The 26,312-nt window shown below is 38.3% G+C and overlaps 1 protein-coding gene across 11 annotated transcripts in view; it reads left to right on the top strand.

Annotated features, from left to right (window-relative positions):
* MAP7D3 (MAP7 domain containing 3) overlaps positions 1-26,312 on the top strand; it is a 198,879-nt gene that overhangs the window by 122,966 nt on the left and 49,601 nt on the right. For all 11 annotated transcript variants that reach the window (XM_069074137.1, XM_069074129.1, XM_069074131.1 and 8 more), the window contains 3 exons: positions 15,993-16,091; positions 16,174-16,254; positions 20,921-21,084. In XM_069074137.1, coding sequence (XP_068930238.1) covers positions 15,993-16,091; positions 16,174-16,254; positions 20,921-21,084 — 344 coding nt within the window. The remainder of the gene's footprint in view (positions 1-15,992; positions 16,092-16,173; positions 16,255-20,920; positions 21,085-26,312) is intronic.

The raw sequence follows: 26,312 nt of genomic DNA, 5'->3' as shown, positions 1-26,312 counted from the left end.
CCGAATGAAAAAAAAACAAACCAAAGATAAAACAGCTGGGGGTGAGGCAGGTAAGGGATGACTTCAGAGTCTCTTTCCCATTTCTAACACCCCACTATAACCTCTCTCCACCCAAATCCCTCAAAAATACTAACAGGAGGTGGGGTGCTGTTGCAACTCCAGAGTTGAGATTGAAACTATTTTCTGCCCCCCCCCCCTTACTTTTTTTTTTTTTGCTGCTGTAGCACATGACTAATACAAGATGTTATCAATTGAGAGACCTATGGGGTGCAAATGAATTTAGCTTATTAGGCAGATTATTTAGTCAGCTCCTGAACATTTCTCTACACCCGAAGACTTTTCTAAAACTTGTTAATTGAATTTCTTCATGGTTTCTAGAGTAGGCTACTTGCCCCAGGTGGCTGAACAGCTAACTAGTGTGATGATGATGACAGGCTTTGCCCTTAGTGTTCCTTTTATACTGTCATTGTGAGTTGCTTATAATATCTCTGAGTTTCGGAGGACTGATTGAATGTATTGAAAACCACAGGAGATACTTGCTTTTTTGTATTTCAGAATTTTAATTTGGCCTGTCTAAAAGTTTAGTGAAATCAAACTTAGAATTTGGCTTTTGTGTACACTCTGGGTAGTATATTCTCCTCACAGAGAAGTAAATAAAAAGTAGTATGTGTGTCCTGAGAACCAAGAAAAAGCATTCTCCTTCTATATTTTACTTTTGGATTTGGTCTGTCAACCTAGAGTTTATAATAAAGTTTACTTTATTGATACTCCAGGCTCTCTGACAAGAGGTTTGTGTATCCCAGTGACTTAAATGATATACAGCCAATGTTCTAATAGTTGTTGTCTTGATAATTCCTAAATCATTTCTGTTTGACACTTAAGGTAGTGTTTTATTATTGTTGTTTTTTGGGTTTTTTTTTTTTTTTTTTTTGCTTTTTGGAGGGCATTTGGGGTTAAGTGACTTGCCCAAGGTCACACGGCTAGTTTTTTGTGTTAAGTGTCTGAGGCCAGATCTGAATCCAGGTCCTTCTGACTCCAGGGCCAGTACTCTATTCACTGCACCACATAGCCGCCCTATTGTTTTTTTTTAAACCACAAGGCTATTGTGGATATTAATAATTTTTTCAAACAAACCAAAAAATAGAGCCACATTGTAAACACATTATTCAAGAGGAAAAGTTTTCCTACTACTGCAGCCTGCCTCTGTGCTGGGGATAGTTAACATAACTTGAGCCTTTCAAAATTATACAGAGTTCTATCCTAAGGTGAGCTGCCCTTTCTCCCTAAATTTTCTAGTTTTTTTGGCTCCTGGCTTTCAGCAGGAAAAAAAAATTACTGTTTTTTTAAGAGATGTTTTCCAGCAACTTCTGGACTGATGGCCCTGCCTGTCTCTTGTTCAGTGTAGAATAAGTATTGGCCAATAAGTCTGACTTGAAAATATCACTTGTAATAGTAAGCTAGGCAGGCAGTCCTCTCCTTTTCAGTGAAATGTATTTTGAAAACCAAGTCAGAAAGTAGGATGGGAAAAAAAACTAACCAAGGACCAAGTCTACTATGGGCTCTAAGGCACACTTGTGATCATATCACTCCCCATTGCACCAAATTATGTCCAAATTAAAGCCTGATGTTAAGGATCTTTCCTAATTTTGACCCCAACATATCTTTTCAGCCTTTTAATAATACCTTAAAAATGTATTTACCTTTAGAGCTTCAACATTTTAAAAAGTTCCTCACAATTTAGTGAACAAGGTAGTGCAAATATTGGTTCTTCCATTTATAGATGAGGACACTAAAGTTTGGTGTAGTTAAATGACTTGTCCATTTTCACACAGCTAGGAAATAATAGCTGTGTCAATTCTGAACCCCACTGTTTCCACTCAAGCCCAGTCCTCTTCACTATATATGATGCTGCTCTTAGCTACCCATTAGCTGCTCATACCATTCACATGCCATACTCCCTAGCCAAATTCAGCCCCACATCCTGCTTGGTGCCTTTGCTTTTGCTATTCCATACTCCTGAAATATCTACTCTATACCATTTTTAGTTGTTGATGTTCTGTCCATCTTTTAAGGCAACATCTAAAATATTGTCCCATCCCTTGCAGACTTTCATCCCATTTCTTTTGTCAACTTCTATTCAGGTCTTTGTCTATGTTTATTTTGGTAGATGTCTTGCTTCTATTATAAATTTATTGATGACCTCATTTTTCATCTCCCAAAGTACTTTATATAGTAGACATAATAAGAATAGAACTCTACAGTTCTGACTTCATCCATGTGGGAATCCTTTCTCCAACCACTCTGGCAAGGAGTTGACCATTTTCCTGTTTAAACACTTCTAGTGCCTGAAATTCAGTATTTCACAAAGTAGCCTATTCCTTTTTTGAATAATTCCAATTTTTAGGCTTATATATTCTTGTATTGAATTGAGTAAACTCTATTGGCTCTGATTAGGTGCTAAACAGCTATTTATTGAATTATTTAGAAAATCTGCTGCTACTCCTTTCTAATTTTTTCTTGCCATTAGGAGGCACTCTAGAGCAGGAGTTCTTAACCTGAAGCACAGGGACCCTTTGGGGTTTTGGGGGAAGCAGGTTTTGTAGACTTGGATGGGAGAAAAATTATATCTTTATTTTAACCAATCTCTAACTGAAACTTAGCATTTCCTTCAGTTATTAGGTTTTACCAGACCAACAGAGAAGGAGGATCTATGACAAAAAATATTAAGAACTTTTGCTGCAGGGTCATTGATAAGGTGACAGTTACCTTTGTTCTGGAGATACTGATTGAAGTTGTATGAATGAACAGGTTTGCCTCAGTGAATAACAAATTATAGGTCTTTTTAGGTGTCCTCAAATAAGTGAATTAAGCAAAATATTGGAAGAAAGGGGCCTCAACTTCCTTAATAGTATGGGGTTTTTTACCCTTTCATCTAATCTTATCAACTGCTTTTAGAGAGAACAGCATGGTACCAGTTGCATACATCTAGCTCATAATAAAATGGTGACCTAAAAGTGAAAACCTTCTTATCTAGTAACCATTGCTTTGGATCTTATAAATTATTAGGAACTTTTCTTTTGGTTTGTCCTTTGGGAGGTATATTACATTGAGCTTTATCTCTTATTCCTGAGTATTTAATTAATCATAGTAGCAAGGCATGATATTCCTCAACTTTCCTTAGTTATACAATCAGCTACTATGTGATAGCAAGATGAACCCATAATTCCTGGGAAACTTGGACATCTCTATAGTAGCATCTTAAGAAATCAAAGTAGTGAGGATCACAGTGTGCAAATAGCCACCAATCATGAATACATATTTGGATACATTATACTTATAAATGCTGCTAGTCCCATCTCACCTCATCTTGAATTAAGACTGGGTAATGGACTTTTAATCTTCTTAGGATGGGAAATTGGGGGCAATGATGGAATTTTAGATGGGTTCTTTTGGCCCTAGTTCTGATAGAAGAAGAGATACTATTTTCAAGTACTGTTATGAACAGTGAACTTAGGAGACTAACATACTATCTAGATCCTTTTTAAGAGCACTAATGGAAAGGAAGAAATGATGGGAAGATAACCATTACTCCTTCAGTGAACGTAAAACACTTTTTATATAACTGACCAAGTTCAATATTAGCTATATAACCTGTCAAGATACAATTATATGAACTTGGCTTCCAGAAAAATCAGAACAAACAATAGAGTGTTAAAGACCCTGAACATAATGACACGGACCAAGATTTTAGGCAGGGAGATGAAATTTCTAATTTAAATAAATAACAAAAAGCAGCTAAGGGAATGGCCTGTAATTTCAGAATTATTACAATTGCCATTTTCAAGAAAAAGGGTTAGAGTTGTTGCAATCATTTATCTTAACCTCTGTCAGCGCTGTGATCCTGCCCAGTAATTTTTTGGACTGGTTAGTGTAGTGGTTCATTTCAGTTGAATCGGGGAATTATAGCATGGTTCTGGGCTGCAGTACTAGTGTAGCTGGTTTGTTCTTAGCATCATGACCAATATAAGAGAAAAGAGAGGAAATAATAATATATAAAGATAATGAGATCACAGATTGGCCAGAATGGGACTTAAGCAGTCATCTGGTCCAACCCTCTCATGTTGTATATTTGGACCTGAGGTCCTGAGGAGTTATAAACTTGCCTAGTCATGGAGGTAGTAAGTAGCAGAGCCAAAATTCGAAGCCAGGTTTTCAAATCTGAGGTTTTTCCTACTGTACCTTGCTGCCCGATAATGATGGACTGATCCATCATTATAATTCCCTGTTTTGAAAACCATTGAAAAATATAAATATCCACTAAATCAGTGTTAATGTTGTAGACATTCTCAAAAGGTCTATCCTTGGTTCTTTCTGACTCTCTTGGTGATCTCATCTGTTCCCATGGCTTAAGCTATTGTCTATGTGAATGACTCCTTATACATTTCCTCATCTGTAAAATGATGAGGTTTCACTAGATGATCTCTAAGGTTCCTTTCAACGTTAAATCTGTGATTTGCCAGAATGTCCTGTACTTCTACATCAAACCCTGAGTGTCCAGAAAAACTCATTTTCTTTCCCCTAAGATCTACTCTTCCATCCAAGGGCACCACCATTTTCCCAAGTTGCTTATGTGTTAAATCGCTATGTCACCCTTGTCACTGCCTCTTCCCAAATCTTGATAATTTTACCTCCTCAATATTTCTGAATTTCACCTTATCCTTTCCATTTCCACTACTATGGCCCTTATCCAGACCCTCATTACCTCTTTCTTAGACTGTTGCAAGTCACCTAACTGGTTTCCTTACCTCCTATTTCCACCAATCTCTATTTCTCCTTTGTACCACTACCAGATCCTCTTGGTGCACAGCTCTGATCACAGTAACAGCTTTTTTATCCAGTTCATAGGGCCCTACCTTCTCTGGTCAGAAGTAAAATTTAGAGTTCCAAGGTACTGTGCAACTAACACATAAGTTGATGTTCCAGACCTTTATTGTGCTATTGCCTATTGAATAAAGTCCAGATCCTTAATCTTGATATTAAAGTCAGTCTCTGACTTAGCTTTGCAGCCTTTTTCTTCATTTATATATCACATCACTGCTCTGTGCTCTAACCAAACTGGACCAGTCACCATTCAGTAAACATCCAGTGCCTGTTGCTTTTGTTCATTTTCTTCTCTTCCTGGAACACCTTCCTTTCCCACACCCTAGTTTGTGTCTCTTGAAATTGTAGGGATCCTTAAGACCCGGGGCCAATAGAGCTTTCCCTGAGTCTCTCTTTGGAAGTGATCTCGATTTCCCTAGTAACTTGAATAAGACATTGTTCTTTTAGCACTTTAACCATATCCTGGTTTGTATTTGGAATGTAAATTAAGTGTAAGTCCCAGTGCCTATCAATGCCTTGCCTACAATATTTAATAAATGTTTATTGGGTTGAATTATACTTACTATAAGCTTCTGCAAGGGGTCAAGACTTATTTATCTTTCTATCTCTTATAGTTTAACATAGTGCTTGGTGGTGGTGGTGCTGTTGTTACTTAGATATTGGAATAAATGAATGAATGCAGTTTCTTAAAGTCCTAGAGCCACTGAGTTTTAGAAATATATGGATTAAGATTGATGACAACTCTAAATTTTTCTTTTTGATCGGTTAAGGTAGGGACTTCTAAACTTGATTGTAATATTGGTAACTACCAGAGAAGCAAAAATAGGTATTTCTGGAAACCTTTGTGAGTTGTAAGAGCTGTGTACCCTATCCAGAATTTATAGAAACAAGAAAACAACTGTTGACTGGTTAAATAAAAAGTGACCTACTTCCAGTCAACAATGTTAGTTGTTTTTTTTAAAGCATTTGCTCTGTGCTTGTGTTGAGGGTAGGGGGAGAGTGGTGGTAGAAGTATCTCAGTTGAAGGTGAGAAAGGGCAATATAAAGGCAATAGAGACTTTCCTACTCTCCAGGGGAAAACAAGGGTGTGAGGGTGAGTCAGAAAACAGTCTCTCCAGTTGTGAAGCTCATGAATCTGTACGTCTCATATCTAACTGGACAAGTACATGGTTACATTATTGTGCCAAAGGTTTGGCTATATGTATGGTTGATTGTTTTTTTAATTTTTGTAAATTTTTTAGCATCCCAGGATTATAGATTTAGAACTGAAAGGAACCTCAAAAATTATCAAGTTCAGCAGCTTGTTTTACCAATGAAGAAATGACAAGGGTCATACAACTCATATGTAGCAGAGGCCAGGCTGAAACCCAGGACCTCTTACTCTAAATCCAGTGTTCTTTCCACTACATCACACTGCCTTTTTCAGGTACTGCCCTTGTTGGCTGTATGGCCTTAATGAGAAAAGTTGATTATTTGCATTTTGTGCCTTTCAGGGCAATTCTCCTAAGTCTCACTGAAGGAGTCTAATAGAAGACATTCTGCTTTGATGTGTCCTCTTCAATTACTGTAATCTCCTTTGTTGACCCTTTATCAGTTGAATGCAGGCTAGAATAGGAAGCTTGAAGGGAAGTATGTTTGATTCAATCTCCACACTTAATTCAACTACCTGGAAATATCTTTTAAAATCAAAATATTTAATTCCCTCTCTCTCTGACACATATGAATCAACAGCAGGCAGTGAAAGTAGCTCATTTTAGAACTTGGTGATGGTGTCTTAGAGGAGTGAGAGATGAAAAGTTGGTTGGGGTGCAGGCTAAGGGCCAGGATTGGGTACCTGCAGCCTCAAGGCCACAGTGGCCCTCTAGGTTCTCAAGTGTGACCCTTTGACTGAATCCAAACTTCACAGAACAAATCCCCTTAATAAAGGGATTTGTTCTATAAAACTTGGACTCAGTTGAAAAGGCAGCACCTGAGGATCTAGAAGGCCACAGGTTCCCTACCCCTGGGCTAAGGAAACTGTAATAGTTTTATGCTGCTTTTGACTCAATGTGTGTCCACATTAGTTTATTAGAAATGTTATGACATTTTTTCCTTAAGCATGACCAATTTATTAGACTAGCAATAACCAATAAATTGGGCCAATAGCCTCAGTGACCAAAGACCAAGTGTTATAACTTCTCCAAATGACAGATATGTTCATTTAAAAAACTTTTTCAAGACATTTAAAAAATCCTTAAATGAGTCATTTAACCTCTCTGGACTTCAGTTTCCCCACCAAAAAAATTAGAGGGATTGACTAGCTGACTTCTAAAATCATTTTCAGCTCTATTCTGTGATTTTATTCATTTCCCTTCCCACCTCCAACTACCCCACCACACACATCCAGAAAATGTGGCCAGAGGCCAAGGGATAAATAATGAAAGGTTCTCCCTGGGATCTCTAGTCTTATAGTTAACTGCTTTCTCTGCCCAGCCAGAAGCAAAGCATTCTCCTAACCAAACCAACAAGGATATGTTCTAGCTCCCTCTTAGTAGATAGATTGATTTAGATATATGTATGTATATAATATCTTTCTCTTGGGACCCCGCCTCCAATTCAAGCCTCACTTCAGTTTTTAAATAGCCAGAGCCCTTGATACCACCACATAAGGAGAGTTCTGACTGGAACTGGGTTTACTTATGTATGCAACAAGTGGACCTAGAAATGTAATGCTCACACTTACAATTTGCTGATTCCAATTGAGGGGGGAATCTGATGTTTTCTTGCTGAAGTGCTCCTAGCCTGATGTTATGTAACATCTCCACGCATCCCATTGTATTTATCGCTGAGAAAGTTTCTAACACTGAAATATAATATTGGAATGCATTTTCTTTGTTACAGCTTTTTCTTTCTGGATACTGCTTTGGAACTTGTTTACTATTCAAATATAGTGTGCAATGGTGGTTTCCTCAATCTTTTTAAGTATCAAGACCTTTTTTTGAGGTTCAGCTATTTCATGGATCCCCACATGATACTAGTTGTCATAGTAATATTCACTGACTGAAGACATGACCAAAAAAGCTATGACTTGATGAAATCTTTTAGATAAATTTGGATTATTAGTCATAGCATTTATGTACATTTGAAAAATAGTAATACATGTTATGATATTCATTGTATAGTAGGTATATTTGCTTATTTTATAAAATTTTTCTTATGAACTTAACATGAATATTTCAATAGACAAAATCAAAACTGAGAATGAATCTTTGGTATGTGCAATTTTTCTTTCTAATACATACAACTTGGGGTTTGGTTTGTTTTGTGTTTTTTTTTTTTTGCTTTTTGGAGGGGGGAAGGCAGTGCAGTTAGGGTCAAATGACTTGCCCAAAGTCACACAGCTAGTAAGTTTAGTTAAGTGTCTGAAGCCAGATTTGAACTTGGGTCCACCTGACTCCAGGGCCAGTGCTCTATTCACTGTGCCACCTAGCCGCCCCAAAACATACATATTTTGGCTGACTCTGAAAATATTGACTCCTTCTGCACCCTTGATCCATTATCTTCCTGCCAAGAGATGGGAAGCACTTACCCAACAGTATTCTGGAATCCTAATTGGTGGTCCTAATAATTATAACTTGTAAGTCATTGTATAAATTGATCACTTGGTGCTACCCATTTCACTAAGCATTAGTGTGTGCAAATCCTCTCAGATTTTTCTGAATCTGTTCTTTTCATCATTTTTGATACCATCTGGGAACTAGACAGTTCTGTCTGTTGTCCCACTGTCAGATCCTTCTCCAGGACGAACAAGGCTTCTAGGCCTTTGACCAAACACAGATACCTCTGTCTGGTGTGAGGTTTCTCACAGGACCCATCGCCATCTCCCAGGAGGTTGAAATTCAAGGGAGAACCTCAATAGCCAAATCTGCTTTCTCCAATGAGCTTTTCTCCAACCAATGGTAATTCTTTCTGGATTCACTCTTAAATTGTCAGCATACTTCTATCCCCTTGTACTTGCCCCATCCCAGTAATTCTGAATCCCCAGCTGACAGTTTCCATCTTCAATTCTCATCCCTCTTGTGACTGACTGCTTCACCACTAACCACTGCAATGCTCCATTACACATCTGCATACCCCTTCTATCTACTGTGCTTTCTAGAATGCCTGTTTCTTAGTCAACAAACTTCTTTTCATCTTCTTTGTTTCTCACTCATTTCATCTTCTGGCACCTAAGATACAGCTCACTCCTGATGACACTGCTTCTCTCCATCCTCTTTCAGGTACCAGCTATGTTTTCTCACCTATCCTCCCAACTTACTGGTCTCCCTGCTCACCCCCGTTCCCATCTTTCTGTCCCCCCCCCTCCGGAATCCATCTTCCACTCCTTGTTCTCCATGCCACTCCCAGACTCTCCCCCTACCACATTCACTAAGAAATCCCTTTCCCTTTGAGGTTCATTTGTATTAATTTTATATAATGTCTGTACTTCTTGTACAGACAAAACAACATAAAGTTACAAAGTAGTTTGGGAGGAAGAGCACTGGCATTTGGGATTTGGAAGGAAGTCCTGCAGAGGATGGCACCTGAACTGCATCTTAAATGAAGAGAGGGCCTTTGAGGCTGAGATAAGGAGGGGAGGAGTGATGAGAGTGCATTCCAGGATAGTGTTAGTGCATGGAGACTGCTGCTGTGAACAGGGACCACGGAGAAGCCTGGTATAGCTGGATCTCCCAAGTGTGAGAGGGAGTGTGAAGTCCACTGTAGGCAAGCTAGATTGCAGCTAGGTTGTGGAGGGCTTTACAAGCTAAACAGACCAGTTCATATTTTATCTTAGAGAAGCCCTGAAGTTGGTGGAGTAGGGAAATCACATGGTCAGATCGTTGCTTTAAGGAAAATTACCTAGAAAAAGTCCATTTTTGGCCTTTTTGACTGATGGATATGAGGTGGGACCTCAGAAGTGATTTGATTTGCACTTTTCTGCTTATTACTGAGTTGGATCATTTTTTCCTTTGGTGTTGATCCATTGAATATCTTCCTTCAAAATAAATGGTTTTAAGAGAATTTTTAAGGACCAACTGAGATAACTGGAAATGCCTGGGGGTGTTTTGAAACCAACGTTAGAAATCACTCACCTAAGGGATTTGGTTGCATTTCTGTACGAATAAGTAAACAGAAGAGCATTGTCATAGTTTTATGTAAAACTTAGGTAAATGTAACTTAATATCTGGAATTCCACTTCTCTTATGGACCTGACTTAGGAGGCTGGACCCTGGTCTTGTTTGGAATAAGCACTAGTCAAGTGGTCAAGTAGAGAAAGGAAGAATGAGCAGAGTAATTGAAAAATCCCTTTCAGCTTCTCTTCCTTCGTCTTGTAATTACAGCTGATTCTCTTTCCAAGCCCCTTTGCCCTTAGCCTGCTGACAGCTTCCTATCTGGACATCTTCCTAGCAGGCCTTAAAAGTAGCCCTTCCTCTTCATTCAGACCACTTAGAATAAGGTCTCGGTCTTGGAAAAAAAGAGTCAGAATTTTTCTCTTGGGAGAAAAGTCATTTTTAGGCATCCCAAAGTTTGACTGACTCCTTTAAAACCTCCTGTTTTACCATGTTTACGCACCTGAATATAAACAGTTGGAGGCAAAGGAAGGTGGGGCATGTGAGAAGAGACTAGCTAAGGGAACTCTAGTTATGGGTTATTTTGAGCTAGGTATATGTAAACTAATAATTATAAGATTAAAACCTTCAGTTAAGTAATTCACTTGAATTGTCTATAACAGATTTTATAATTTTATTTAACTTTTGGAAGTCTTAGTTACTTTATCTATAAAAAGAGGGGAGTGACTTAGCTGACCTCTGAAGTCCCTTCCAGTTCTGATATTATATAATTATTATAGCTAACATTTATGTGGCACCTACTGTGTGCTTTACAATTATTATCTCATTTGATCTTCGCAACAGTCCTGAGAGGTAGGTGCTACTATTTTCTCCATTTTACAGTTGAGGAAACCAAGACAGTAAGTTGTCTTGACCAGGGTCACACAGCTAGGGAGTATCTGAAGATGAACTTGGGTCTTCTTTAACTCCAGGGCCAGTATTCTATCCACTGTGCCACCTAGCTGCTATGAGTTCATTCCAGAACTCACAGTCTGAGTAGGGACTTTAGAAAATTAATAGGCTGTTTGGAGCAGCTTGACCATTTCATAGATTTGCAGATACCCCCAGAAATCTTACTAAATATTGAGCACACTTTAAAAGCCACAGCAAATCTAAAATCTTAAATTTCAAATGCTTCTTCTTTTATGGTAACCATGTATTGTTTGATTTCTTTTTCCTGATTAGAATGCATTTAGTACAATTGTGTAGTGTAATTGACTTAAAAATTTGTCAGCTGATGAAAAGTGACAAATGTATTTTAGAAGGAGTTTAACAAATCCCTCACCCCCAAAGTATGAATAAACACTCCTGGAACCAAGCACCATGTGCCCAATGGGAACTGAATAAATTAATTTGTGGTGGCTATTTATTTTCATTTTGCTACCCAAACTGTAGCAAGTTCAAAATAAATTAATCTGTAAAAACCAGCAAACTAATTTCCTAGGATAGTAAATACAACCAAAACCTTATTGAAGTTGTGACTCCTCCATTTTTATTCATCAAACTTGCAACCTAAATCTTTGCTAGTCACTATTCCCTTTGCTACTGAATAAAAATACTCCTTTTTTCATCTCTTATTTTTCCTTTTGTAGACAAGATTCTGAAGAGAACTAATATAGAGCTCTAACTGCACATTTTATAGGCATTGACTTGAAGAGGAGCAGCTGTGGGTGACAGTTTAGAATTGCTGAATAAGTATTGTGATTAGTATTTATCATTGGCATCACTTGAGATTAAGCTCTTTGAGATGATTGTTCCTGGGCACAGCTTTAGGAGGATTATTACTGTGATAGAACTAGTTGTCATGGAGAAGTATTCTTCCTTCCAAGCTTGTTTGCCTTCAGTTTGTACCCTCTTAGAGCAAAGTCTTAGGTAGGAGAGTTTGAGGGTTTTTTTAGGGGGAAAAGAGTCAGCATTTGATTGCTCTAAATATGAACATCATGAATAACTAAGGTTCATTGTTCAAAAAAGACTTCAGGTTTTTCATGTCATCTTTTTAATATATTAAATCTTCTAAAAACATTTTGTGTATTGTGATCTCTAATCCAACTACCCCTTTGTTGTTGGTGATTTGATCCATTGTGATACTTTACTTCAGCCTGGAATTGAACATTATTGGGTAAACAATTCCCCTAAAAAGTTTCTTAGTTTTTCCCCCACCCCATGTGAAAGGGTTTGTTTTACAGGGTTTCTCTAAACTTAGTATTTCCATAGCCACAGTCAGTCTTAATTTTAAAATACCTTTCCAATGTCACATTTTCATCATACAAAAGTATTTTGCCCAAACCTGTATTTTTACTTTCTTTATTCAGTTCATTTTATCTACTCCTATCTATAATTCCTACCCTCCTGTGGATTAAGAAGTAATATTAATTTTAGACTAATATTTGAAAATAAGGTTGCTTCTTGGTTCATAGTTGGTTCTCAGGCATGGAGAGTACCTTTAAAAATTCATTTTCTTCACAGATTACTCTCTCTTTCAAAAATGAATCTTTTGGGAGGTTGACCAAACTTTTAAATCCATGCTCTACTTGGGTTTATCCTTGACCTTCTGAAACTGGCAACTTATATAGAAGAGAGTAGTATGTCTGCATTGATTACAGAGAATATAGTATAATTGGGTTCTGTAACCTACCCTTGCTTCCAGACATATTTTCAGGATTTGGTTTTAATCCATAAGGCTTTATGTAGTTTGAACTTTTCTCACTTGGGGGGTTTAATCTTCTCTCTCAAATGAAATTTGTGTTACCTTCTACTAACAGCCCTGAGGTTTGAATCCCAAGGGTACCAAGACAAGTAGGGGTTTCTGGGAGAACACACTTGTCCGCTTTTACATATGCTTGGAGGCCTTGACAAATGAGTGATTAACTTCAGTGGATCAGTGATCTCAAGTGATTCACACATTTAAAAAATTAATTAAAGTCTGGCATGCCTGACTGTAATTCAGTTATTGTGGTTTTAATAGCATACTCCTTGGCTCTTGGCAAGTTTGGTTGTTTTTGCCTCCACAAGAGTTCCTACATCTGTCCCTTTCTTATCAGCCATGAAGCTTCCCCCCTAGTTCAGGCCTTCATCATTACTCTCCTGGACTGTTGCCATAGCCTCCTACTTAGTCTGCCTTCTTCCATGTGCCCCCCCTCTCCCATCACCCTTCCACAGAGCTGCCAAATTAGTATTTCTAAAATACAGGTCTGACCACCTCTCTTCCCTACTCAGAAATCTTGAGTGGATCCTCGTTTCTAGGATAAAATACAAGATTCCCCAGCTTGGCATTTAAAGTTTTCTTTCAAGGAATTTTGTATGTTTTGACATACAGATGAATGACAGTTTGTCATAGGGGAGAGCCTTTAAGGCATTGTTTTGCTCTGTAGATTCAAATGCTATTTTATAATCGAATACTTAGATTCTCTTTGTCTTTAAGTCAGTTGTGGTACTAATTATCTGGTCTCCCATAGGATATTCTTTATGGAAGTTTGCCTCTTCCCTTCTTTTAATGTTGTTGCTTTTTGGTTCTCTTCTTCTATGTTGTCCTTCACTTCTATTTATTTGCAGTAGTTTTCTCTTTGTTTCTTTGGTGAGGATTCAAGTTTTTCTTTTCTGCCAATTATTTTTGCCATATACACCATAAATTCTGCTTTCAAATTCTTATTTCTCATTTAAACTATCCAGTAACATCCTGCTGGGGTTCCATGCTCTCTTGGGAATCCACAGGGTCATCTGCCTCAGCAAGTGATGACTTATTTTCCTTTGTCTTGCAATATTTATTCAGAGATATCTTGGTGCATTTAGATGATCTGGAAGCTATCTTCCCTTCTGTTAATATCTTTGCTCTTAGTTTATTTCCTTATGTGCAAGATCTTTAACTGAATTTTTTTCTTACTGGAATCCCAGGGCTGGACCTAAAAGCTGTCTCAGCCTCTTTGCTTGTTGGGAAATTCATGTTTCATTGGTCTAAATTTCTGCCCCAGTTGACTTCTGTGAGGACAGAACTGGCACCACCTTTCTCCTCTCCCCTCAGACCTAGAAGAGTGTTTCTTTTCTTCCTCAGTTCTCTGTTGGAGTACTGTTGTAGTATTCCATGCAGCTACCATGCTGCAGTCTCAGCCAGAGCAGGCTTCTCTGGCTTTTGGTTTTCTTTGGCCCAGGGTTGGGGTGGAGGGAGGAAGCTGAGTTCTGGTGCATGTCTGCCAGAGTTCAGTGGCTGTTGGGAGAGGGGGTGCTGAGTGAGTACATTAGGTTTTAAGGATTAGCCTTCTCTGCTGTCAGATCGTTGGTTTATCTCTGTGGGGTTCTTGGTATCTCAGACTGTGGAGACAGGTGAAATTGAAAACTCTTGCCCATAATTCCTACTCTGGAGAAACTTGAGATGTGAGGATTGGAGAAAGTCCTCCATCTTGTTGGTTATGTGGTTCAGAACTTCTATTCCTTTTTCATTCTTTGTCAGTGATGCCCTTAATTTGTGTGTCAGTTTTGCTTGTACAAGTTTTATATAGTTAGGAGTATTGGGTCCTAGTGTTCTAGGACCCAATTCTCTCTCATTCACCTTGTTTTAGTCATTAATATAGTTTAAGACTTTTTTCCCCATGCTTTTGATGTCTTTCTTTCAGATTTCTTAAGGATTGATCCCTTAACAACTTCAGAATTGTGTTATCTCCAGCATGGCTCTCCTCTGTGCATCCTGGATTGAGTCCAGCCCATCTGACTGGTTTTCCATCTCTGTATAGTCATGGAAACACTAGGAATTAGCCAGAAAATGAAATATGGAAAGCACTCATGGAGTTTGGAAGTTTACAGAAAAGGCAGGAAAGGGTAGTATTGAGGAGGGAACAGATCTGGAGTTGAGACATTCAGCTGCAAGAGATACCTACTGGTCTCAGAGTGGCCTAAAAAACAGTTTTCTGAAATACCATAAAATACTTTGCATGTCAAAAACCATATTCAAAAACATTACAGTACTATAGGATGCTTTGAAAACTGGCTTTTGTGGTAGACTTTGCCAAGTTCAGACAGTCTCCTGCTGACACAATAATGACAGCAACTAGACTTGTGGCTTCAGTGTGCTATTTTTATACCTTTTTTTTTTTCAAAAGGTAGATGTGATGTAGAACCTATATTGAATTGCTTGCCTCCTCTGTAGGGGGTGGGGAGGGAGGAAGGAAGAGAATTTGGAACTCAGTTTTAAAAACAAGTGTTAAGATTGTTTTTACATGTAAACTGGGGGAAAATAAAATACCAAATCTTTAAAAAAAATAAAGGCAAAAGATAGATGTAAAAGAGAATTGAAGATACTCATTTCTTTGGCACATCTAAACTTTTCTAAGCAAGTAGGACTTTAATAAGGAAGGGCATCAGGCCAGAATTCCTCTTGAGCAAGTATTTTGGTCTAGTAGGAAGACATCAAATCTTGTGAAAGAAAAACAGAAGCCTCTTCTTGTAGCCAGGTAGCAAGTCTTGTGGGTTTCCATTTTATCCCATCTGGGACTGCCAGAGAGTAGACCCAGAATCTACCTGTGCCACTAACTTGCTCTGGTGTTGAGGCTTCATCAGTTCTCTTTTTTGAGCCTCAGTTTCTTTATCTATAAAATGAAGACAGTTGGACAAGTGATTTCTAAGGTTACTTCTACTCTATAATGTTCTGTGATTAAAAGTTAGAGCAATCAATGGACTTGTTAGTTAGAAGCTGGATTAGATAGAGGATGGGATTGTGGAGTGTTGTGGTGGACACGAGAAGTTTTGTTTTTTCCTCTGGATGATGTGTGTTTTCTCTTGCTCTATAACCGCATAGGAATGACTTGTACCTTTAAAGCCAGACTTTAACCCCAGAGAGTCACTTGCCTACATTCTAACGCTGGCTATCCTGAAAGGCTAACTCGTAACTGAAGACAAGTAGTCCTGGATATGTGGAATGAGTAGGTCACCAAAGAGATCTCCATGAAGTAAAAGTCCACATGTCAACCCGTTTCCTCTTGATGTCTTTTTTAGTTGCTGCAGCCCAAGCAGTTGCCGAAGAAAGAAGAAACCAAAGTGGTAGTGCTACTGTTCTAGCCCAGCCCTCAAATATAAAGTCATCAACTAAACCAGGTATAAGTCATGCAGTGATTTTAAGATTTTTCAAATTGTCATCTCTTGAATGCCAGTTAACTCTCCATTTGTTTTTATATAGTGATAGATGGCTCGGTTCTGAGATCTGATGAAAGGCAACGACTGGCAAGAGAACGCAGAGAAGAACGAGAAAAACAAAATGGTATATTCAAGGGTTCCGTGTGTGGTCTTATTCAAAATGACTGAGTGTGATCGTGTCAGAGTTAAATATTTCCAGGGTGGCTTATTTGCTTTTTGCTAAGCTTTTCATGTTGTATAATATGTAATACACAGATGTGAGATTAGCTATCGAGAACCCAAGGGAAAATGTTTGAGTAGGTTTGATTATTTAACTTTTTTAAAGAATAATTTCTATTTTGGGAAAGAAAGGGAAAGGGAGAACAGCAAAGTTTTACTTTCTTAAGACTTAAGATTTTAAAATCACGTGAGTCTTAATATTAATTAGATGGAATGCTAGCAGAACTAATTCTGAAGAACAAAATGCGGTAACCAAGATGCTTAATACAGAGAATACATGTCTCTTTTTGATTGTTTTGCTTATAAATAATATCTTGCCTTTAGATAGTGCTTTTTGGTTATAAGGCATCACTTCTGAATAATTAGCATGACATACTGGCAAGGGCCTTGGCATCAGGCAGAAAGCCTGGCCTACAGTGCCAGCTCAGACGCTTAATTACTCTCTGACCTTGGGCAAGCCCCTTAATCTCTTTAAGTCTCAGTATCTTCATCTATAAAATGGAGATAGTAATATGCTATCCAGCATAAGCACCATATAAATGCAAATTGTTCTTTTAGTAGAATAGAAGTTAGAAATAAAGATTTAAAGTCCTATACTTAGACCTTAGTGTAGCATGGAGGTGAGTAACCCTGGGTTCCAAATCCTGTGGCAGTGAAGTGCACATGTAGTTAGTCCCTCCAAAGTCAGAAAAGCTGCAGTAGGGAAGTTGTGAGCAGTTGGTGATGGCAGTCCCCCCACCCCACTGTGAAGTCACAGTCATTGAAGTATTGAAATAAGGATCTAAATGAGGAATCCTTCCATAGCCAGAAAGAATACAGCATCTACTATATCTCGGTTCTATCGCCTACCAGATCACCTGGCAAAATTAGCACTAGACTTCATCCAATTGAATTCTTAATTACACTGGTTTGTGATGGAACAGAAAGTAGAGAGCTCTTTTTTAGGACTGCACAAATATTACCTAGTCTTTTTAAGTGAGGAACTATGTGGTGCAGTGTTCTGTGAATGTAGAAACCAGAGTACTGACTATACTTTTAGAAGTGAAGTCTGTAGAAGAGGCTTGCTATTGAAGTAAACATTAATTCCCCCATATCCATTTTGGCAGGTGGGCAAGGGGAAATTAATCTCCTTTTAAAATACCATATGTTGGTCTGGGTTTTTGCTTTAATGGAAATTAGCATGAGTGTTATACTCCGATAATTTGTTATGTTTGTGATCTTTGTAGTTATGTCCTTCAATGGTACAAATCATTACCCATCCCAACCTTTTTATTCTGTGTGCTTCTTCTCTATCTTCTTCCATAAATCCACCATAGGGAGCCCACTAAGTGTGGTAAAGACCTTCTTCTTAAATAGCATTATTTAGGTTTCCCATATATTATCTCTTGCTGTTATTACCTGGTCTCCAACCTCCCCAGCTTCACTCATCATGCATCTTTTGGATATGCCACTTCTTTGTGCAAGTCATTGTTAGTAATATACTCTAACTCCCCCTTCCACCCCAACACACACATCTTTCCATTGCCTTTTGGGTCACCTGCCATTTTGATTCTTGGAAGATCACAGTATTCCATGATTCACAGTTACATAACTTCACTAGGAAAAATATTAGTGTTATAAAGGTAGGTTTTTGTTTCAGGGATCAGCTTGTGAGTTACTCAGTTTGCCAAATCAGTCTAGCTTGTTCTCCTTCTACTGTTCTACTTTGGGCCCAGGCTATTGTCTGCCTTCAAGTGTTTGTCCAGAACTGATTTGGTTTTGATTTTATTCTTTGCTCTGTCAAGTTGTTGGTCTCTATAGGGAGTCGATTCTGAAATGATTCCCACATTGGTAACAAGTTTCTGCCTGTCTGTCTCTAATAATAGTCAGTTTCATTTTCTGTGGTGATAATGAGAGTAGGACATGTCCAGTTCCTTCTAACTCTTCTTGAAGAAAGTCTTCATGATATATCATGGTCAGTCTTCTGTATAGTCTATGAGTCTTTAGTGTCTTTCTTTTCTTGATCCTCCTGGACTGTATTTTATGATGTATTTTCAACCTTTTCCCCCTGTTTCCAACCTTTGCATCTAAGTCACTAGGTTTTAAGGTGTATCTTGACTTAATTTAGTGGTTTGCTAATTGAGTTCTTGGAATTTCTTTATCTTCTCATCCTTGCAACAGGTATCAGAAAATAAGTTACAATTATCTTTGTTAATTTTTACTTTTGCTCATTATGAACAGTGCAAAATGAAGTACGCAATTGTCCCTTGAAGTGATGCTTATTGTTGTCTTTGGACATTTAATTGAAACACACTCTGTCAACACCTTTATTTGCCTCTCCAGGGAGAAACCTGTGAGGTATCCTTCCAGTTAGCTTCAGTTTCCTTATAGTTTTCCTGTTTTTCACTTATAATCAAAATGTGAATATGCTTCAAATCCTTTAGTATAAAATCATAGAATTTGAAAGTTGGAAGTGACTTCGGAGACCATCTAGTCCAACCATGTTAACAGAATCTCCACTATAACATACCTGGAAGGTGGTAGTCCAGAAGAGCTCCAAGGAGGGGTGTTTCTTGCAGCATCCCATTCCACTTTTAGACAGCACTTATTGTTCAGAAATTGTTCCTAACATCAAGCTTAGAGTTGCCGCTTTGCCCATCATTCTTGGATTTGTCCACGGGGCCAAACAGAAAAAGTCTGTTGCTTCCTGCTCATGATAATCTGTCAAGACCTCGAAGATACCTATCGTGTCTCCCTTGATTCTTTCTATTTTTTTCCTCCAGGCCAAAAAAAACTAGTTCTTTCAACTAATTTTCACATGACATGAACTTAAGTCCCTTTACTGTCCTGGTTGAGGCACATCCCCTCTCCCCCATACTCTCCAGTTTATCAATAGATGTCCTTTTAAATTTTTTTTTTATTATCAATGTCTTTCTTAAACTGTGGTGCCTAGAATTCAACACAGTGCTCCTGGGGTGGTCTAATGAGGAAAGTATATATTGGGCCCATCACCTCCTTATTCCTAGAATCCATGCCTCTCTTAATACTGCTCAATATATAGTAGTTTTGGTGGCTGCCACGTCACTCTGAGCTAATGGTGCACTAAAACCCCAGATCTTTTTGGAACAACTATAATATAACCATGCCTCTCTCATTATATACTTGTGAAGTTAAATTTTTTTGTACCCAAGTGCAAGAGTCCTTTTATTCCTGTTGAAATCTTACTCAGCCCAATGCTATAGTCAGTCAAGATCCTCTTGAATCCTTGTTCTTCTACACGGTGTGAACTATGCTTCCAATTTTGGGTTATCTACAAACTTGATGAACCTACCTTCCACGCCTTTAACTGAGTCATTGATAAAATATTCATTTGCACCTAGCCAGAAACCAGTCCTTGGGGAACTCACTCCTCTGGAGACCTTCTGTCATACTGATATTGAATCAGCCACCACTCTTTGAGCCCAGGCATCCAACCAGGTCTGAGTACATCTGATTATGTTGTTCTCTAATCCGGCTAATCTTTCCATCCTCTTTTCTAGAATAGTTTGAGGTAGTTTATCAAAAACTATGCTAAAATCTAAGTAAATTATGTCCATAGAATTCTCCTCTACTCTAATAATCCTATCATAAAAGGAAATGAGGTTGGTCTGCCATGACCTGTTCTTGATAAAAACCATGTTGGCTCTTTCTAATCACCGCTCTCCTGTCTATATGTTGGCCAACCACCTTTTAATGATTTCATTCCAGAACTTTCCCAGAAATCAAAGTCAAACTCAGTGACTTATGGTTTATTGATTCTGTTCTCTTCTACATTGGGACATTTACCTTTCTCTAGTCTTCAACAGGACATGTTTTCTAGTTGATGTTTTATTCTGTCTTGTAGACTTCTTGGCATCCTCTGCTCCCTTTTCTACCACTTTGCCCCTTTACTGCAGAAGTTGAAGTAGGACACACCTTACTGATGACTGTTTTTATTTGTCACTGTTTCATGGGTTGTCATAGTCAAAACAGTTCAGCACCTGGTTGCCAACCTGCTGATAATACCTTAGATAGAGCAGTCTTGGGGTTTCAGGCAGTCTGGACCTGTACTCAAAGCTTTCCTAGCAGAATCTGCCAAAGTTTGCACTTTACTGTCATAGTTTTCAAGAACCCAGAGTTACCTAAAAGCTGCATGAAATGTTGGAGTAGGACTTTGTAGTAGGTATGTAACTTAAATATCCTATATAAATATCTATGTTGAAATTTGAGCTCAGGCTAAGTTGCCAGATTTCCAAAAAAGAAAATTGAATTCTCACGTTTGAGATCTGCAGATACAGTTGCTAGAGAACCTGTAATGTACTAGCCGTGTGACTTTGGGTAAGTCAGTTAACCCCAAAAAGCAAAAAAAAAAAGAAAAAGAGAGAGAGAGAGAACCTGTAAAGCAGTTGATTTGTCTGTGTACTTATGAGTCTTCATTTACTCAGTGACACCTAGTTTGACTTAATATGCAGGTTGTATTGTTTTAGGAAAAGGGTGAATGACATTTGCTTCTTCTCTGTATATTAAAACCTTTTTCTTCTAATTTTGTCAACAATGTGCTTTGAATATTGCAGCTTTTAAAGAAATACAATTACTTGAGAAAGAGAAAAAGGCAAAACTCCAATATGAAAAGCAGATGGAAGAAAGACAGAGAAAGATAAAAGAACAGAAGCAGAAAGAACAACAACGACGAGCAGCAGTGGAAGAGAAAAGAAAGCAAAAGTTAGACGAAGAAAAGGTGTGTGACCCTGGGCAAGTCACTTCACCCATGTCTCCCTCAGTTTCCTCATCTGTAAAATGGGCATCATAATAGCACCTCTCTTACCCTCCTAAGATTGTTGTGAGGATCAAATGAGGTAATACGTGTAAAGTGCTTAGCACAGTATCTGACCCATAGTAGGTGCTGTAGAAATGTTTCTTCCCTTCCTTTCCCCCCAATATGCTACAAATAATGCAAGGCCACTGTTGTGTCCTATATCTGGGATATTTTTCTGATGGTCTCGTGCTCTTTGTCTCATCTCTTTTCTTTCTAGCCCTTCATATGGAAAATCAGGTTTGCTGCACTTTCTTTTTTTCCCCTTCCTTCCATGTTATATCTGTTGGGATATTGAGACCTGAAACCTTCATGGTTAGTTGCTTCTCAGCTTGGAGGGTAAACTCCTATCCAGCTAAAGGGCCTGGGCGGCAGTGTGCCTGCTGTATTATGGTGGCTGTTTGGGCTAAGGACACCAGGCTGTGGAACATTGCTGCACGCTCTTCTTTCTGACCTTGAGTTTGTGGAAGCTGCCTAGAATTTTTAGTGTTTTGCTTGCTTGGATGGTGACAAAATTCATTTGAGATTTTCTTGTCATCATCCTCTAGACCACCCTGATCTCCTGGCCCCTTTCCCCCTTACCTTTCCTGCTTCTGCATCCATCAGTGAGTGTTATGCAGCCGCATCAGGTCCTATTTTTTTTTTTTACTGCAGTTAGAGCTCTAGATTTTAAAAATAATAGTTCTGGCCTTTATTCAAGTGTTAATTATTAAGTGCTTATTGTGTGTTAGGCATTGGTAATGTAACTAGAAAAGTTAAATAATCCCTGCTTTCAAGGAGTTTTCATTCTTCTTGGGGGTACACATCCACAGATAAGTATATACATGCACACATGTGCACACACAAAATACACAGTTATTTGGAGGAGCATTAACTACTGGCAGAATCAGGAAAAGCTTCTTCAAAGGACTTATGGGTTCTAAGACCATGGAAGTGGGGAAGGTGAAGGACATTCAGGGCGCCAGGACATAAAGGCATGGATGTGGGAACAGCAAATAGTCCATTTTAACTGAAGTATGTAGGGTGAGTCTGGAGAGAGGGTAGAGAAGGCTTTCAATGGCAAATGAAGAAGCTCAGGTTCTCTAGCAGCTTCTTGGGCAGGGCAGTGATGTGGTCAAATCTCCATATCAGGAATATCAATTTGTCAGCAGCGTGGAAGATAGATCTGAGAAGGGAAAGACCTGTGTGAGGGGGCTGTTGAAGTTGCCCAGACTAGAGGTGACAAGAACCTGAACACTAGGCTGCTTGTGGTGAGTAGAGAGGAGACAGGTAGCCAAAGTGACAAGACTTAGCAAATGTTTGGATGCAGGGCTGGTGAGTGAGAGTGAAGAGTTGGGGCTGACTCCAGGTTGTGAACCTGGGGGACTAGAAAAATGGTGGAACCCCTAAAGTATTTCCTATTGCTGAAGGAAAATCGAAAGGATCCGGAATCCTTGGGGAAGGAGGCATGCCAGATAGCCAGGTTTTCAAGATACCTTTTAAACACCAACACTTGAAAAAAAAAGCTTAATGAAAATATTTTTAAAGGTCCTACTTCTTGAACAGAGTATAATTGACATAATTTAGTGTAATATTGCCTCAAGGTCATCATCATGATCATTAATTATAATCGTATTTTGTAATAAGGTGATGACTTTCAGGAACAGTATTAGCATTGTAGGATTCTTTACTCCCAAACTAAGTTACCCCTGCCTGCCATGCTCTTTGAGTTACTATATTGGCTTTTTATAGTTTTTCTCTCTTTCTTCTTGCTTCTCAGCATTGTCATTATGTCTGCCGTGTTTCTAATCTGCTGTGGTCTTAGAAGCCAGATAACAAATCTCATTAGAATTGTGTTTGTGAAATAAGAGGACAGTAGACTCAGTGTAATAGCATTGGCTCTTCTATAAGCAGAGCAGTTCGCCACATTAATTTTGAGTGCTCAAGAGGTTAGTCTTAATAAATGAGTGCTTATCCAGGACAGATGTTATGGGAAAATGATCTTGTAGGCTCTCCCTGGGCTTATTTCCACATGTATCCTAGTATCATTCCTGATATATGAATACTAGTTAATGCCATGTTACTGTTAGTTCAGCTTGTGAATCCCATCCCATTCCAGGATGTGTGAGGGTCATCAGTAACCATCCTATTTCACATATATGTAGCTTGTTTTTTAGCTACAGGTACAATGAAGTGCTTTGTATTTGATCCTGATTTTTCTTGAGTTTTTTTTTTTTTTGGACGATTTCTTTACTTTGCTAAGACCATGGGAATAGATGTTTCTTTCAATAAAATAATAAGATGCTTTGTCAGAGGCACTTTTCCTTAGGTCACTTTATTGTCTTGTACAACAGGACTGTAGCTTCTGTGTTTTTGTGGCCATTTGTATATTGGCACAACCAAGAACATGGACTGGAGCGTGTGGCTTAAAGACCTGGTATTGATACCAAAAACTAGACCACCATTTGCTTTCATTTTGAAGTTTCAGAAGTTGTATTTATTTTAGGTTATGAAAGGTAAATATTTTGAATGCTTGGGTGCCTTTCTTCAAATTAGGTGTCCATGTTGTCTGTCATACCCTCCCAGCAGGATAGACAAGGACATGTATACCAGAAATTGGCTTAGTATGTTTCGTACAACCATTGTCAGATGAATAACTGAGTTTGAGAATCAATATTACAGCATTTCTTGGAAAAATCATTCACTTGTGAGAAACTAACATGTATAGGAGCAGCACTGGCTCTGAACTTCATTTGTCTGGGGGCAGCCTGGCGTAGTGGGAAGGAAGTCCTAGCCCTGGAGGTAGGGAGGCCACCTTTCAGTCTCTGCTTGGGAATGTGCTCCAGTCACGAGCCTCGCATCCTTGGGCTGCCTCTTTACAGTACCATGCTGAAGACAGTGCTTTTTAAACGATCAACAATCGGGGAATTGTGAGATATTATTAATATTTTTATAATGTGACATAAAAATCTGTTCATCTCTATCATAGACAGTGTTTGTATATAGTGTAGAATGAAAGGTGATTTCTCCCTTTCATTAAATATATGTATTTGTATATATTTTAAATTCTTGATTGCTGATATTCTTTGACACATTCACCTGTTTTTCTTTGCTTCTGAGATGTCTGCTGCTCTGAATTTTTTTCTCTTCAAAAGGCATTAGACCATTCTCTTTTTTCAGTAGCTTTATCTTAGCTCCCAGAGAAATAGTAATTTTTATCTAGGACTTTGTAGGGATGGTGATATTGTTATTGTCAAAGCAGAGTTAGAGACCTTCTGTCCCTGAGGTTGACTTTGTTTAGTCGAGTATTCCAAGAATGCCAAAGTGAAATTTAAGAAATCTTTGAGACAAAAATCCATCTTACTTACTTCTGGCAACAGCATTAAAAAAATTTCTCTATGGCATGTCAGTCTATTTGACTATAGTTTTAGCTTGTTAACAAGTGACTTGGATGGCCCAGTGGACAGAGAGCCGAACTGGGAGTCAAGAAGACGTGAGTTCAAATCCAGCCTTAGACACTCACTAGCTATGTGACCCTGGGCAAGTCAAGTTTACCTCAGTTTCCTCATCTGTAAAATGGGGATAATAATAGCACCTATCTTCCAGGGTTGTGGGGATCAAAAGAGGTAACATTTCTAAAGCTCTTTGCAAACCTTAAAGTGTCATAGAAATGCAAACAGCTATTACTATTATTATTACTAATGGCACTTATCATTATTGAAGCTTGATTTTTTTTTTTAAGCAATCGGGGTTAAGTAACTTGCTCAAGGTTACATGGCCAGTTATTTCTGGGTGTGGTGCTAAGTAACTGAGCCCAGATTTGATCTCCAGGTCATCCTGACACTGGAGCCCGTGCTCTTACTTGCTGAGCCACCTGGCCGCCCCTTGAAGCTTGATTTTTTTTTTAACCAGTTAAAGCCTGAAATGTGGCAGCCTTCATGAAGTGCATTCCTACAAAAAAGGATGTAAACTGAGCTGTATTTTTAATGCTCAAAGGGATATTTTGCTATTTAAGGAATCCTGCTGTTAATTATTTTATGAAACTAAGAGTCCTTCTGAATACTTGTGGGATCTGCCTTTAAAACACAATCTTTTTTGGGAGGGAGATAATGATGACAATAATACTAGACACTTATATAGAACATAAAGGTCTATAAAGTGCTTTACATACATTACCTATCAGGTCCTTATAAGAGACCTCATTTTATAACTGAGGTTCAGTTTAAGTGACTTGCCTGGGTCCCACAATGTCAGAGAAAGGCTTTCAACCCAGTTTCCTGCTAACTTTGAGTTGAGTGTTCTTTCCATTATACCTTACTCTCTTGTACTTGAAAACAATATAAGACAGCATCGAATCAAGTGCTAAATTAAATATTTAAACTAATCATATGGTACTTACAGTAGGTTCTGTATGATAACAAGAAGGGAAGGGTTCAGTTGGGCCCTGGATTGGATTCTGGGTGTTAATTGGGCCTTGAAAAATTGGATTGGGATGAGGGGCTGTGGGGGAAAAGGGATGAACTTAGATTGTCAGGGAGGCAATGGCTTGGAAGTCCTGTACCTTTTGTGTAAAGTCATAGTTTCAGACATCAGATTTGCTTAAAGCAAGGTACACTTTTGCATTATGGTTGTAGAGTAGCTGTGAGTTCTTAACAAGAAAGAAACAAAACAAGGAGCTAGTATTTAAAATCTGTACCTCTACTCATAGTTTGGGGTCTCATAATTTTCTGATAGGTTTTTTCCATCCAAAACTTTTTTCTTCAAAAAATATTTTCAATTTAACAGTTTTAGTAGCTATTTGATTAGGGACTCAAGAAGCATGCATATTGGGTAATTGTTGAATAGAAAGATAAATTGGAAGTGATTATTGACTTTCTACATACATACTTTTGCTTTCATTTTACACACACAATATTACTTAATTGAGTCTCTGGTTGCCAGCTATTCAGGTAATATTGTTACTACTAATGTATAGGTTTTATTGTTCTAGTTTTATTTGCTTTAATATCTTATTCTAGCCATCTATTTTAATTTCATTCAGCCTGTTTTCTTAGTTTAATATTAGCATTTTGTCAGTTTAGTGTTAAATGATTCTTTTTATAGGTAATTAAGTATAACTTTAAAAGCCAATGATGTGGTTAGATTTAGAACTTAGCATTCTACATAAAGAGCTT

This window comes from Petaurus breviceps, unplaced genomic scaffold, assembly GCF_028583685.1.
Source record: "Petaurus breviceps papuanus isolate PSGF00001 unplaced genomic scaffold, PetGlider_PUasm1.0 90881, whole genome shotgun sequence".
Lineage (NCBI taxonomy): Eukaryota > Metazoa > Chordata > Mammalia > Diprotodontia > Petauridae > Petaurus > Petaurus breviceps.
Note: the sequence above shows the minus strand (reverse complement) of the source record. Positions and strands in the feature narration are given on the sequence as shown.